The sequence below is a fragment of the Anas acuta genome, chromosome 12 (genome assembly GCF_963932015.1).
Source record: "Anas acuta chromosome 12, bAnaAcu1.1, whole genome shotgun sequence".
NCBI lineage: Eukaryota > Metazoa > Chordata > Aves > Anseriformes > Anatidae > Anas > Anas acuta.
In genome coordinates, this window is record NC_088990.1 from 529,093 (window position 1) to 543,839 (window position 14,747).

The 14,747-nt window shown below is 71.5% G+C and overlaps 1 protein-coding gene across 2 annotated transcripts; it reads right to left on the reverse strand.

The window, feature by feature from the left end:
- Positions 1–922: 922 nt before the first annotated feature.
- SEMA4B (semaphorin 4B) lies at positions 923–11,928 on the reverse strand. 2 transcript variants are annotated; one of them, XM_068696077.1, is made up of 15 exons: positions 11,909–11,928; positions 8,567–8,736; positions 5,746–5,906; positions 5,383–5,445; positions 5,192–5,290; positions 4,982–5,093; positions 4,747–4,863; positions 4,487–4,644; positions 3,878–4,059; positions 3,602–3,752; positions 3,255–3,465; positions 3,037–3,152; positions 2,658–2,821; positions 2,486–2,580; positions 923–2,352 (listed from the first exon to the last, which is right to left on the reverse strand). In XM_068696077.1, exons 2-15 carry the CDS (start codon positions 8,667–8,669, stop codon positions 1,577–1,579), a joined length of 2,508 nt encoding a protein of 835 aa, XP_068552178.1. In that variant the 5' UTR covers positions 8,670–8,736; positions 11,909–11,928; the 3' UTR covers positions 923–1,576. The 2 variants fall into 2 exon arrangements, with proteins under 2 accessions (XP_068552178.1, XP_068552177.1); XM_068696076.1 differs by lacking the exon at positions 11,909–11,928 and adding an exon at positions 9,616–9,761.
- Between the last annotated feature and the right edge of the window lie 2,819 nt (positions 11,929–14,747).

Sequence of the window (14,747 nt, forward strand, 5' to 3'; positions counted from 1 at the left end):
GGCCCTGCTGCTTTTGTCTCGCCCTGGGGGATGGAGGAGGGGGGGGCAGCCCCCGGAGCTGCAGGACTGCTGCCATGAGGGGTGCTGGGGACACGGCCTCCTGCCAGGCCCCTCTGTGTGTGCCAGCCGCAGCTCCCAGGGATGGGAACGGGTCCTGTGGGGGGCCAGGCGCTGCCGGGGAACACCTCCACCCTCGGGGGGCACCTCCATCCTCGGGGGGACGCCTCCCTCCTCGGCAGCACCAGCGGCTGTTTCCCAGCGCGCTCAGCGGGCGCTGCACAAAGAGCTCGGCTCTTAAGCAGGAGGCACAAAAGGAAATCCAGGGCAGGCAGCTACCTTTGGGGCGAGCAGCGCCGGGGCTTTGTGTCTGTTCATCCAGCGGGCTTCGCCCTGGCCGGCTGCCAGCCGCTGCAACGGCCCCGTGCGGGGAGCCCGCGGCTCCCGGCCTCCCCCAGCGCTGCGCCTGGTGCTGCTGGAGCCTGGCCCCGGCTCGCAGACGTTTCTCACGTCCCAGCTCCTCGCTCCCGGCGGTGCCGGCCCTTCCAGCTCAGTGCCCCGCAGCGCTGATGGGATCTGCCAGCCGCGGCCTGCGGCCCCAGGGGCTGCGTCTGCTGGCACGGCACCAGCCGACGCCTCCGGTGGCTTTTCTGATGTCCCAGAACAGGCTGGGCAGGAAGCTGGGCGCACTGGTCCGGCCGGGAGCGAGGCAGTGCTGGTCCCGGGGGGGGATCCTGCCCCAGCACGCCGGCTTGGTGCAGAGCTCGCTGCTTCCCAGGCATGAGGGCTGAGGAGCGGCGCTGTGCTGGGTGCTGGGTCCTTGCCCCAGCACCGCGTCCCTGTGCCACAGCCGGGTCCCGCTGGGGGTCTGGTCCCGGCTCTGGGCACGGCCCCCGGCCCCGCCAGCCGCAGCAGCACACACGCGTACAAAGGAGACACCAGAACTTTATGTAAAAACCACAGACGTTTCTGCACACGCACATCGGGGAGCGCAGGGGCGAGGGGCCCGGGCCCTGCCAGCCCTGCATGGGGTGAGCTCCGCTGCCTGCTGCCCCCCCCCTCCCCAGGACACAATTCACATTTTCAACATATTAAAACCGAACCAAGCACGGACACACAGCACATGCCGCGGGGCCGCTGCGCTCTGGCACCACCCGGCCGCATGCGTGGCTCTGAGTCCCGCAGCGGGACGTCACAGTGAGTCAGGGTTTGGGGGGGCTGCGGCCGACCCCCCCCGCCCTCTGCATAGACGGGTCCTGGGCCGCGCCGGCAGCCCGTGCCGGGCACCGTGTCCATCCCGCGGCAGGGATGCGGGAGGAATCCCGCCCGTCCCTGGAAGGCACGCGATGCCCCTCCACGCTGGGAGCCCCTAGACCCATCCCAGGGCGTGGGGTTGGAGCTGAGGTGGTGCCCGGGCAGCCCCCGGGGGGCCCCGGCAGCTGAGCGCGTGGCGTGGCGGGCGCGGGCTCCGGGCATGCACACACAGACGAACACCGATCCCAGCCGCGGCGCCGCGGGCCGGCGAGGCTCAGCAGAGCAGAGGCAGTCGTGCGCAAGGGGGCTGGGCTCTCAGCCCCCGTCACACCACCGAGTCCTGGATCTCAGAGCCCAGGCGCACCCGGGGTCTTTGGCAGGCTGGAGACACCTCCACGAAGCTGTCCCGGACGTGGAGGGGCCTCTTCTCCGACTCGGAGAAGGTGCGCGTGGTGCCCGGGGGCTCGTGCACGGGGGTGCTGACGATGTAGTTGTCCTGCAGGGCCTGGTAGCCCTTGTGCTCGGGCACGGCGCTGGGCAGGCTGCTGCCGTTCAGGGGCAGGCTCTCCACCGGTTTGCGGGGCGGCTTCTGGTGCCGGCCGGGGTCTGCGGGCTCCAGCAAGGCTTTCATGCCGTCGCGGTGCCGGTGCAGCAGGAAGAGGGCCAGCACGAGCACGGCCGTGGCGAAGAGCACGCACATCACCAGGAACTCAGTCCAGTAGGTCTTGCCCTCCAGCCGGGCTGCGGCACTGCCCACTGCCGAGGTGCTCCGCGAGGTGCTGACGGCCTCCAGCGCATCCCGGCCGGCGGACACCTTGCTGCCGGCCTCCAAGGGCCCGTGGGTCAGCTCCTGCACGCCCACGCAGTAGCTGGCCATCAGCTTGCGGAAGCCTTCCTCCAGCGACCAGCACTCGTAGGTGCCCGCGCGCTCGGGGCTGCCCACCAGGATGAGGGCCCCCTCGGGCAGCACCAGGTAGGAGGCGTTGACGGGGGCTCCGTTGTGCAGCCAGCGCCGCGACGCCAGGTTGGAGAGCAGGCGGCAGGGCAGCGGGCGCACCGCGTTAGGGGGCAGCTGGATCTGCTGGCACGGGGTGCCCGAGGCTGCGGGGAGACAACCCGCGGGGACGTCAGCGAGGCTGCGGGACCCTGCTGCTGGGGGAGCTGGGGGGAACAAGCGGGGGCCTGGGGCCGGCAGCAGCCCCTGCCCCAGGGCAGAGCCCCGGCAGCATCTCACCTGGGGTCAGAAGGATGCGGGGCCGGGGCTGGGACACGTTGGCCGACTGGCAGAGCCGCTCCGTGTCAGCGCCTTCGATGTCCTGGGCCCAGAGCCTGGGGCAGAGGAAGGGGGTGAGGCACTGGGGGCTGCAGGGGGCTGGGTGCAGCTCTTCCCGGGGCACAGCACTTACTGGGCATGCGCTGAAGGGTGCAGGGCGGTGCTGCGGCAGGCGCCCCGGCTCCAGGCGCAGAAGGGGTCCCGTGCCAGCACGCACTCGCCGCAGCTGCGGTACAGGCTGCAGTTGGCAAAGGGCACCTGAGCCACCGCCGCGTAGGAGGCTGCGTACACCAGGCCCTGCAGTGGGGAGGCAGGAGGGGGGCAGTGTCACAGCCCCAGCCTCAACACCTGCAGCAGGGCCGGACCCCAGCCCTCTGGGGCTCCCCAGCCTTGGGCTCGGAGTCACAGCTCCCAGCACAGTGGGGGCCTGGCAAGGAGGGAGAAAGGGATCCCCAAATCACCGCAACACCTCCCCTTGCTCCAACCCCACAGTGCCCGTGCCCGGCCCCTGCCTGGTCGTGGTCCAGCAGCAGCTGCAGGACGGGCTGCCCGGCGGGGAAGAGGTGGATCTCCTCGATGATGTGCACCCTGTGGTTCACGTGCACAGCCTTGTGCAAGCGGCCGTCGTCTGCGAACACAAGGGCTGTGCTGAGTGGGGCTGAGGACACGTGGCTCCTGTCCCGTCCCGTCCCGTCCCGTCCCATCCCATCCAGCCCCCGGCTGCACCCACCCGTGCCCAGGAAGAGGACGTCGTAGGTGCCGTGGAGGCCCTGCGCACGGTGGACGCCGATCTGCTGGTAGCGCAGGCGGCTCTGCAGCAGCAGGGGCTGGCTGCGGACGGGGCTGTCCATCAGGAAATGGTCCTTGATGAAGTTCAGCACCCGGTCCGGCATCTGGAGGGACGAGTTGATCTTCAGGTGCCGCGTGTGGCTGGTGATGCACTGGGGAGGGAGATGGGGGTCAGCCGGGGTGTGGGGCAGCGGGTGGCCCTGCCGCCACTGCCAGGAGCCACGATGGAGGTGGGGGTGGGCGCAGGGGCTGCTCCACCCTGCAGTTATTGTGCCCAGGGGCACGTACCGTGCCTGGACGGGGCTCTGGCACAGGGCTGGTGTCCGTGTACCACTGCTGTGTCTCGCGGTTCACCTCCTTGTAGAGCCCGCTGAAGGCCCTCTGCACGCTGCGGATGGGGAAGGCGCACACCGCCGAGCTGCCCAGGCCACCCTTGTTCCTGGGGAGAGGTGAAGCCCACGGCAGGATCAGGCACCGCGGCTCCGCTGAGCCTCACACGCCTCTGGGAACCCAGGGGGGGCGAGAACCGACCCCGCTGCCCCCCGCGGCCCCCACGCCGCTCACCACTGCGAGGTGAAGACCCCGTAGAAGACCGTCTCCCTCCAGCGCAGCTCCCCCGGCGTGAGCACAAAGACGTCCTGCAGCACGTTGAAGGGGAAGCCGTCCTCGGGGTGCGAGCACAGCAGCTGTGCCTTCAGGAAGGTCGTCCACCGCCTCTGCAGCACCCGCTCCCCGCCCTGGTCCCCCTGTGCAGGCACCGGGGGTCAGGGCAGGGCACGATGGCTCCGCTGCCCCACGGGGGAGCCCCACGGGGACACCCCCATGCTGCAGAGCCCCCGGGCTGGCTGAGGGGACAGAGCTGGGGAGGCACGAGCAAAGCAGCGTGCACAGAAGGGAAATGCAGTCCAGGAGGACGGGTTTGTGTCCCCTACACTGGGGGGCACAGGAGGCAGGGAGGGGCTGCTGCTACCAGTGGGGCAAACAGCAGCAACAAGCGTGAGCGGGGCTGGGCACCGTGGGGCTGTGACTGCCCCAGAGGGCTCTCCTGCAGGTGCTGGTCCCTTCCCAGGGATGGACACGTGCAGGGGGGGTCCCACATCCCTCCCCCTGCCCCACAGCAGCAACACCCTGGGCACATCCTCCCCACGTGTGCCCCTGCTGCCCCGTGCTCACCTTGCACACACGTGCGATGCGTGAGACGATGGTGTTCTCGAAGTAGTCGAACTCCTTGCCAGTCTCACTGAAGAAGAAGTAGACCTTGTCGTCGTCACCCTCGGGGTTGCCGGCAGGCAGGCTCTCCCGCAGGTAGGCTGAGCCCACGAAGACCGGGTCTGGGGGCACAGGCGCCTTCAGCACCACCCCGTCCCCGTCCCCATCCCTGATCCTCCCCAGCCCAGGGCCGACGACCCGACGTCTGTCCCGGCCCCCCTCACCCTGCAGCCAGTTGAGGGAGTTCTCCGTCTTGAGGGCGATGCGGCTCTCCTGGCTGCGGTAGATGGTGGGCTCGTTGCCCTGGAAGTTGCTGACGGTGCCGGCATAGAGCTCACCATCTGCCAGGGAGAGGCTCCTGCTGGGACCCGGCACGGACACGGACCCGCTCCCCCCGGGGCTGCCCGTGCCCGGCCGGGGTTCATCCCGCTGCGGAGGCCGGGGAAGCGCGTGCCTTACCGACCATGACGGCGGTGGACCGGTACTCAGGGTCGAAGGGGCAGCGTCCCTTCCCGTCCTCCAGCAGCACCCTTCCCGACGCATCTCGCTCCAGGCTGAAGTGCTGCACGTTCTGCACGGGGACGGGGCTGTGAGCACGGCACGGCGCCCACCTCCCACCCCGGGGACTGGCGGCCCCGCAGGGCCCCCCGGCACCCTCCCCATGCTCACAATGTAGGCGCAGGCGGGGCTGAAGGCGCAGGTCCCGCAGGTGTAGAGGTGGGTGCTGTTCAGCTGCAGCAGCATCTTGATGTAGTTGTGACAGTCCCTCTGCAGGGGGAGGACAGGGCTCAGCCACCACGCCTGGAGGTGCGGCACACGGGGCACTGCCCGCCCCCGGCAGCACGTCCTGCTGGGCTCACCTGGGGGTCCTTGCCCTTGAACACACACTGCCTTTTCTTCTCCTCATCCGCACCCCACAGCAGCTGCAGAGAGGGGACAGTCACTGGGAGCCCCCGTCACCGGCTGGCCCCCTGACACCCCTCCTGGGGCTGGCAGAGCTCGGCCCCAGCACCGGTGTCTTCCCTTGGCTCCATCCCACACGGGGCAGGAGCCGCTTGGGGCTGAGCACCCGCTGCCAGCACAGCCGGGGCAGCAGCCTCCTCGCTGTCCCAACTGGCTGCAAAAAGCACCAGGTCTTGCACAGAACCTGCACCAAACTTGGGCTCGGTGCCCCCAGCCCTCCCCGGGGCTCCGTGGTCCTGGGGGGCTCTGCACGGGCTCACCCTGCGGGCCGGGGCTCCGGGCTGGAAGTGGCTGGTGTTGACGGCGAAGAGCACCTCGCGCGCCCCCAGGTAGAGTGTGCTGCCATCTGGGCTCAGCAGCAGCGCTGTGTAGTTGGACACGCCAGGCACCGTGAAGCGCTGCACGACCCGCTCGGCAGAGTCTGCGGGGGAGAGCGAGGGATCAGCACCGCGCACGCTGCTCCGGGCTGCGCGCACCGAACCGACCCCCGCTGCGGACGTGACTCGAGGCAGAAAGCAGCAGACTTTGAGAGGGGGCAGCTCCCCTCACCCCTCGCTGAGGGAGCTGGCAGTGCCACATCCGTCTGCACCCCCGGCACCGCAGCAAACCACCAACGGCTGCAATAACGCCTGAGGGCAACGTCTGCGCTGCTGGGAGCACGGGCTGCAGCATCCTGGCCCCTGGGGACAGCCCCGGGGCGCACAGCGCTGCAGGCACTCTGCCCAGCACAGGGCAGCACAGCCCCTCAGGGCTCGACCCTGCGGCCAGCCCTGGGGGGACCCCCGCCCGCAGAGCCCCCCTGGCACTGCCCCAGCCGCTGCCCGCGCCGGCCCCGGGCAGAGGCTGCGGCTGAGTCAGGCGAGCGCCTGTCCCGTGTGGGTGGCCTTGCCCAGGAAGCCCTTCCTCTCCCGCCAGCAGCCCTCTGATTCAGACAGCCTGGCTGTGTCAGTGGGACACGTCGGGCTGACTCACGCTGCCAACTCCCTCACCCCTGACCCACAGCTCCCCGGGGATGCCCCGACCTGCCCGGCCCCCAGCTCAGTGCCAGCCACCGCACGGACTCTGTCCGGTGCGCTCGGGTGCTGGCAGCGCTGCCGGGGGCAGGGCCCTGCTCCTCTCCCTGCTCTGCTGCTGCCACCACGGCACGGGGGGGCACAAGAGAGCCCCGCAGGGACACAGCACTCCCAACCCCGATCCCCACCTGCTGTGCCTGACAAGCACCCTGGGCTCCCTCCCCAGGAGGCACGGCACGGCGTGGGGCTGCACGGCACAGCCCTTCCCTGATCCCGGCAGCCTGGGCACAGTCCAGGGCACCTGGCCCAGTGCCTGCCCTCTGACGCCAGCTCCCTTGTGGCAGCACAGAGGGAAGGATGCCGCCAGGGGAGCTGCATCCTGCCAGGGGGTCCCGTGCCCGGGTCTCAGGGCTATGCCACCCATGGCAGGTGCAGCGCAGCCAGCAGAGGGGCAGCAGCAGCCCCTGCACCCTGCAGAGCTCTCCCAGCCTGGGAGCTCTGGAGCCTGTGCTGGCTGCCAGGGGGACCTGTTAGGACAAGACCTGCTTCTTCCAGACAAACCTGCTGGAGGCACATCCAGCCGCTCAAGGGGAGCAGCTCGCCTGCTCCTCCCCCCTGCCAACCGCAAGCCCCACACAGGAGCCACTTTTGGATGCACGACGCTGCAGGCACCCCCTGCCCGCTCCTGCAGTGGCACCGGGGGGATCTAGGTCGGGCCCCCTAGGTTCTCCCCACAGCCCCGAGCCCAGGCTGCAGCCTCTGCCAAAACAGCCTCTGCAGGAGGGCAGAGCTGGGCCAGAACCGGTCTGTGCAGGCACGGTGTGGCACGGCACGGTGTGGCAAGGCACAGAGCCGAGCTGGGCTGTCCCGCTGGCTCCGGGGGCTCCCATCCATCCCAACCCACTCAGCAGGTCCCAGATCTGCTGGTGCCACCACAACTGTGGCCGGCGGTCACGGGAGCACGTGGCAGGGCCACGTCCACGCCGATGAACCACAGCGCACGGAGCCAGAGAGCGTTCCCATGCCAGAACCATCCTGACCCAAAGCCACCGCGCCCTCCCCAGCTGTCCCCAGCCAGGAGCCAGCGTGGGACAGGCACCACTCGCCAACGGCAGCTGGATTTAGCCACCTCTGGGAGCCCAGCGAGCCTCAACACTTGTGGGCTGCCCACGCCACAGCCTCAGTGCCGGCTGATGGAGCTGGGCCCGTGGCTGCTGGTGCCATCCCGAGCTGCCCCCAGGAGCAGGATGCTGACCCCCCCGATGTCAGCCGGTGGCACGTGGCCCCAGGCAGCAGCCAGGAGGGACTCTGCAGGGCGAGGGGGGGCTCTGCCTGCCAGGACCCCCCACTTGCCCTGGGACACCCCTCACCGGCCCCTTCCCCAGCCCAGTCCAGGGCCAGGGGGTCCCAGAGCACCTGGGGCCGGGCACGGCAATGGGCTGTGCAGACCCCCTGCCATGAGGGGGGGTCCCGCAGGCACCCTGGCTGCCGTGGCAGGGCTGGAGCTGCACAGAGTGCCAACGTGCAGAGCCCCTATGGCCAGCTCACCCCCTCCCACACTCACGCACCCTGTGCATGGGGGACACGAGCACCCTGCCCCAGCTCCATGCTCCCCGACCACCGTGCCAGCAGCCCGGGGGCTCTGCCCCATCCCCGCCACGCAGCCCCCGCCGCTCCCCGCATGTCCACGCTGCCGGCAGCCCCCGGAGCGCAGCGAGCCCCGGCTTGCCGGGCTGGCTGGGAGGGAGCTGTGCAGGCTCAGCACCCCGCGGGCTGTCACAAGGCGTTTCCACGCCGGGGCGGCGGGGCCGGCTCCGTCCCACGGCCGGGGGAGGCCAACCCCCGTCCCGGTCCCGGTCCCAGTCCCGGTCCCGGCCGAGCGGGCGGGGGCAGCCCGCGCCCCCCAGGGGCGGCCGTCGGGCACGGCGAGATGCTCGGGGCAGCCCCGCCGCCGGGGCTCCCCCCCGCGCTCCCGGACGGGGTCCCCGGGGTGCCGGCGGGGGGGTACCCGGCCAGCCCCCGGGCCCGCCCCGCCCGTCCCCCCCGCGCAGCCCCGTCGGACACTCACCGTAGGGCAGGCTGACCCGCGGCACCGGCTCCTGCGCCGCCGAGAGCAGCAGCGCCGCCAGCACCGAGTGCGCCAGGACGGGCAGCGCCGGGCGCGGAGCCATGGCGAGCCGAGCCGGGCCGGGCCGGGCCTCCGCGGCGTCCCGCGAAGCCGCCCCGGGCGCTGCAGACCTGTGGGGAGAGAGGGGCTGAGCGGCACGGCTCGGCTCGGCTCGGCTCGGCACCGCCCCCCGCCCGCCCCGGCCCGCCCCGGCCCCCGGGGCTCCCCGCCCGCTCGGGCACCGGCACCGGGCGCAGCGCCCGGCCCTGCCCAGCCGAGCCCAGCCCCACGGAGCCTTCCCCGCCCCGCCGGGACCCGCTGCTGGGCACCGCCGCCCCCCGGGGAGGGGGCACCGGCACCGGCACCGTGCCGCCAGCTTCCCCGGCTGCGCCCCGGGGCCGCCCCCCCCGCGCTCCCGGCACATCCCAGCGCCCGCTGCCCTGCCGGGGCCGCAGCATCCCCGGGGCAAAGCTCCCGGCCGCCGGTGTCCGGGGGGGGGGGCGGCTCCGGGCAGCACGGGGCAGGGGCGCTGCCGCCCCGACGGGCCGCCCCCGGGGGCTGGCTGCCCAGCGGGACCCGCTCCCAGCCCCGCGGTGTGCAGGGCTGTGCCGGGCGGCGGGGGGCTCGCCACCCCCTGAACAAAAGCACACGCAGACCCCCAGAGAACCGCCGCGCTCGTCCAGCGGTTGCCATGGAAATGCGTTATTAATGACAGCTGCTTATTTTGCCATGGCAACGGGGGGGAAAGGGAAAAGGGTCTCTGCTCGGCAGCCCTCCCGGGGTCGAGGCCCGCCCAGCCACTGCGCTCCTACCCCTGGGGCAGAGCCCCCTGGCTGCCTGCTGGGCCAGCCCCAGCCCTGCACCCCTGGGCCATCGCCCCCCCAGTGGCAGGGCCCCTCGTGCGAGCCCCCCGCCCAGGAGGTACCCCAAAATCCTGGCAGGGCCGTGCCCCGCTTCCACGCTCTGCCAATGGGACACAGCCCCAGAGGGTGCCCACTCCAGGGCCGAACCTGGCTCCCAGTGCCTGGGGCTACCAGCGGGGCCCCCGCCTCCCTCCTTGGCTCCCTCCTTGGCTTGGCTCCATCCCCGCTCCCGCTGCGGCCACGGTCCCTTCCTGGGCACGGGCCGGGGCCGTACCCCACCTGCCTTATCAGCACCCTTTGCCCGGGAAGCGCCACAGACGGGGCCGTGACTCTGCGTCACAGGGCTGGGCAGCATCACGCTGCGTGGGGTGGGAGGGTGGGCGCTGGCCCCTGCAGCGATGCCCCCCCTGCCTGCTGCAACCCCGGGGATCCCCGCGGGGGCTCTGGGGACCTGAGCATTGCGTGCGCGTGGCCACAGGAGCGCAGTGCCAACCCCCTGGCGTGACGGCACGCAGCAGTGGGAACCCCCGGGGGGAGGACGGCCGCTTGACGGGCAGGCCAGGCAGGGCAGGGTGGGCAGGACAGGCCGGGCAGGGCAGGCAGGGTGCCCCGGTGCAGGCTGCTTGGCCGGGCAGCGGGGCGAGTCCGGAGCCTGCGCCTTTAAGCGCCTGCCGGCGGCGAGCCTGGAACAGCTCCCCAGCCCGCTGCTGGCAGCCCGGGCTGTTTACGACAAACTCCCATTTATCTCCTCCGCCTGCCCACGCAGGCTGCCAGCGCGGGGCAGCGCGAGGGGCACCCTGCGGCACCGTGCCCCTCGCTCGGTGCGCAGGCGCAGCGGCCGGGCGGGCATGTGCGTGCCTGCGTGCCCTGCGCGGCTCTGCCCGTACCTGCACGCACATGTGCGGCCGCCCTGCCAGCCCTCCCGCCCCTCCACCTGCAGCAGCGGTTAGGGATGGGGAAATTGCTCGGGGTGTCGGGCCCGGGCAGCACCAAAACCCGTGGCCTAGGGTCACCTGGCAGGCACGCTGGTGGTTTTTGCACCAAATTCCCACGCTGAAGCCCTCCGCCCTGCTCCCGCAGGTGGCTGGGAAGGCGGCGCAGAGCCGAGCTGCTGCCTGCGAGGAGCTGGGGCCAGGGCCGCTGCTGCCTGTGTGCTCAAACCCTGCTCATCAACCTGCCCCGGCACGGGCACGGCGCAGGCACGTCCCCTGCTCGGAGACTCCAGCCGTGCTTACACACAGCCTACACACAGCGCGCACGCCCCCAGCTCGGCTCCCTCCTGGCGGCTGCCAGACAGCACCAGGCCGTCCTCGCAAGACCCCCTCCTCCCCCCAGCCGCGCACACAGGCAGAGCGGGAGCGCGCTCGCACGCACACCTGCAGCCGTGCACGCCGCCGGGCCCTGCTGATTCACGCACAGATGCTCCCAGCCCCAGCTGCTCAGCGCCAGCAGCTCGGAGGAGGACGCGTGTCCCGCTGGAGCGGGGCCGCCTCGGGCGGCACAGCCGCGGTCAGCACGGCGGGGGGGGGAGCGAGGAGCACGCACGCCTGCCCTGCTTCGCTGCACGCCGGCAGGCAGCGGGGAAGAGGCCCCGCTCGGGACCAGGGGCTGTGGCAGCTTCCAGCCGCAGGGCAGGGGGGGCACCCTGGGCACAGGGCCCCTGGGCATCTTCCCTGTTCCGCAGGCACCGGCCGTGTCCCGTGCCGAGCTGGGGGCCTCCCAAGGGGCTGCAGCCCCGCTCCCTGCTCCCACCTGCCTGTCCCTGTGCCCCACGCCTCCCCAGCCAGCTCTGGCCCCACCACCTGGACATCCCCTCTCTTTGTCTAGGTGCTGGCCGCACGCTGCCCTGCAGCATCACCTTTGGCCCTGTGGCAGGGGCCCTCCGGACCCTACAAAATGGAGCCGTCCCCCCATTCCCTCACCTCATTCTCCTGTGAGGTCTGTGTGCCTGCTGGTACATGCTGCTGGCCTGTGAGGCTGCAGGACACATGGGACATAACCCTCAGCCCCAGCTCCTTGTTGAGACACTGAGCACCCCTTGGAGGGCTGGGACCTGGTGGTCTCCGAGCCTAGGCACTTCTGCTTCTGGGGGTGCAGGAAACGGGATGGCCTGGCTCAGGGATGTGTGCCCCCTTCCCAGCCACCCCTGGCCCCACAGAGTTTAGGCCAGTGCTGGTGTTCTTTGGCCCCGCTCCCCCCACCCCACAGCAGCTCCCTTCACTGTGGTGCTGCCTGTGGGAAAAGGGGGCCCCTGACCTCACGACCTGTGTGGCCCCCGCTTTCCCAGTGCCCCCACGCCCAGAGGCTGCTGAGGTACCTAACGCCACCGGGAGCAGCCGGCACGCCTGGGACACGCGGCACGCGTGCAGCCTGCAGGCATCCCGGCGCTGTGCACACATGCACACACGTGGCACACGCAGCACACACGCGTGCCCCATACCTGACACGGAGCGAGCGCACACGCCTCCTTACAAGAAACGCAGACGTCTGTCCAGAACACTTCCTCGGGCAAGCACCGTGCGTACCGCGCGCCGACACACATGTAAACACACGCAGGGTGGCTTACGGGAGGCACACACCCCACCCTGCAAACACTCACACCTGGGAACGCCCCCGGTGAGCACAGCCCCGCGCTCTGGGGCGGGCACCGTCCTCACACGTAGCCCTGAGTGCTCCCGCTCCCTGCACACGCAGCCACACGCATGCTGCACGGATACACACTGATATACACACCGATATACACACGGATACACACACAGACACACACACTGATATATACACAGATACACACACCGATATACACACACACGTTGCACGCACACTACACACACACACACACACACACAGGCCCTCTGCCACCCCCGCGGCAAACCCAGGGCAGTGGCCGCCCCTGCACACCCACAGCGTGTGGGCAGCGCCGTGCAAGTGGCCGCCCGCAGCCTTGCACACCCCGTGCACGTACACGCACACCTCCCCCCGCACACAAGGGCTCCCCAAGCAGCGCGCACATCCCCCCGCACGCCCCTCCCGTGCACACCCCCCCTTGCACACTCACACTCACACACACACACACACAAACGCTCTCGCACACACACTAACACACACTCACACTCACCCCCCCCGCGCCCCGCCGCCCTCTCCCCGCCGCTTACCGGCTCCGGGCGCGGCGCGGCGGGACCCGCCTGCAGCGCGGGGCGGCTCCGGGGCTCCCCGCCCGCGGCGGGGCGCGGGGCGGCTCCGGGGCGGCTCCGGCTGCTCCGCCCGCCGCTCGCAACAAAGGGCCGCCCCGCCCGGCCGCCCCCGCCCGCGGCTCCGCCACCGGCAGCGCTGCCGCCGTCCCGCCCGGCCGGGGCTCGGGGGGCGGGGGGCCGGGAGGGGGCGGGCGTTGCTCCTGCCTCGGGGGGATGAAGCCGGGGCAGCCCCGGCCCCGGGGCGCAGCAGGGGGGGATTCCAGCTCGGGGGCGCGGGGGGTCCCGGGGGTTCCCGGGGTGGGGGGTCCCTGGCACGATGCCGCTCGCCCCAGCAGCACGGCGCTCAGCAGAGCCTGGGGCCGGTGGGCAGCGGGGCTCTGCGGGGTCCTGCAGCATGGGTGATGCTGGGGGCCCTGCCTGCGGCCCCCCATACTGGGGCAGCCCCAGCAGCAGGGGTGTTGGTGCTGTGTGGTGGGTGCAGGACACCAGGTACAAGCGTGTGTGGCTGCAGGCACTGCCATGAGGCCCTGGTGGCAATGTGCAGCTCTGGGTGCTCTGCAGCAGCACGTGGCTGCAGGTGGCTGCTCCGTGGCACACGGCTGGAGGCTGCTGGCCGGGTGCCATCGGTGAGCAGAGCACATGGGGATCCACGGGCCTGGGCTGGTGCTTGGGGTGACTGGAGCGGGGACCCCTACCCAGCCCAGGGACAGGCAGCGTGGGGGCAGCCAGGCACTGGGGGAGGCACAGGGCAGGAGCTGAGCCACAGGAGTGAGGGGAGCCAGGCATGCGGCTGTGCCCCAGCACGGGGGTCCAGTGGGCTGAGCCCCCCCCCAGCCTGTGGGCAGAGCTGTGGCAGCAGCACCAGCCCTGCATTGAGCAGGCACTGTGCTGTGAGGGAGCACCAAGCTGCTGCCCAGAGCTGGGCCAGGCAGGGACACGGGGCCAGCCAGCCTCAGCCCTGCACCTCCAGGCTCCCTGTCCTCCTTTGTGGAGGTTCCACTTGTGTTTTCAGCTGTGCCATGTCCCCAGGCGCCGCCATCTGCTCTGCCTGATGTCACGCCGCGTCCCTGGAGTGGCCGTGCTGCCCTGCCCCGCGTGGCCCTGGCTGCCCCTAGCCAGTGGGGATGGGGTCCCTGCAGCTGCTGCCTCTGTGCAGCCCCTGGGCCCTTGGGTGGGGGGGTGAGGTGTGGGGTTGCTGTATGGGGGCAAAGACAGCCTCCCTTCCCTCCCCGGACCCTTGCTATTTCTCTGGCTGGGCTCTCAGTGCCCCAAAATGCTGGAGTCAGCCCCCTGCACACGCTGCTCCCCACGCAGGGCTGGCTGGAGCCCGTCCCTGGCCCCCACAGCGAGCCCGGCCAGCCCGCACAGACCCTCCTGGGGCCACCCAGCTGCGGGGGGAGCTGCTCTGGCAGCAGCCCGGGGCGTGTGGGCTGGGCTCCGGCCAGGGATGCCTCCTTTGTTCAAAGGCAGCCCTTCCCTGGGCCCGTGCCACATGGCTGCTCCGTCAGCACGGCCGGAGCCTGCACGCCCGGGGCCGCGCTGTCCTGACCTCGTCCCTGCGAGAGCCCGGTCACGGGGAGGCTGCGACCGCAGGCTTGGCAGGGCTGCAGCCGGTGCCGTGGGGCAGCCCCGGGCCCTGCGCTGGGGTAACGCCACTGCCCCCCTGCTGTGGGGCAGCCCCACGGCGCTGTCCCTGCGGCTGCAGGGCTGCGTGCAGGGCAGGGTGCTGTGGGAGGGTGGTGGGACCCAGCTCCCATACGCTGCCCCGGAGCAGCGGCCCCCCGCAGCTGGCAGCCCGTGGGCTGCGGCTCTGGTTAATGTTAAAGCCAACAGACGTCAGCGCCGGGCCCTGCCTCCTCCCCGCAGCCCCTCTGCTCGGGGCTGCTGCCTGTTTTGCTTTCCTTCCCCGAGCGGGACCTGCCCGGCCCCCGCAGCTAAAAAAAGCCGCTGGCCTGGCCCGTGCACGCAGGGCCAGCAGCGCTCTGGGCCCCTGCACCCCTCCCGGCCCCCGTGCACGCTCTGGGGGTGCCCTGGGGCACATCTCCCTCTCGGTGCTGGGGTCAGGCCAGGCGAGGCTGCTGGAGGTGG

Excerpts from the sequence above, each read along its gene's own strand:
- SEMA4B (XM_068696077.1), bottom strand. The coding sequence starts at position 8,669 with ATGGCTCCGCGCCCGGCGCTGCCCGTCCTGGCGCACTCGGTGCTGGCG. Across the intron at positions 5,094-5,191 it reads GCCCCGCCTGCGCCTACATT|AACGTGCAGCACTTCAGCCT; the intron begins GTGAGCATGGGG and ends GTCCCCGTGCAG. Across the intron at positions 3,153-3,254 it reads CGTCCTCTTCCTGGGCACGG|ACGACGGCCGCTTGCACAAG; the intron begins GTGGGTGCAGCC and ends TTGTGTTCGCAG.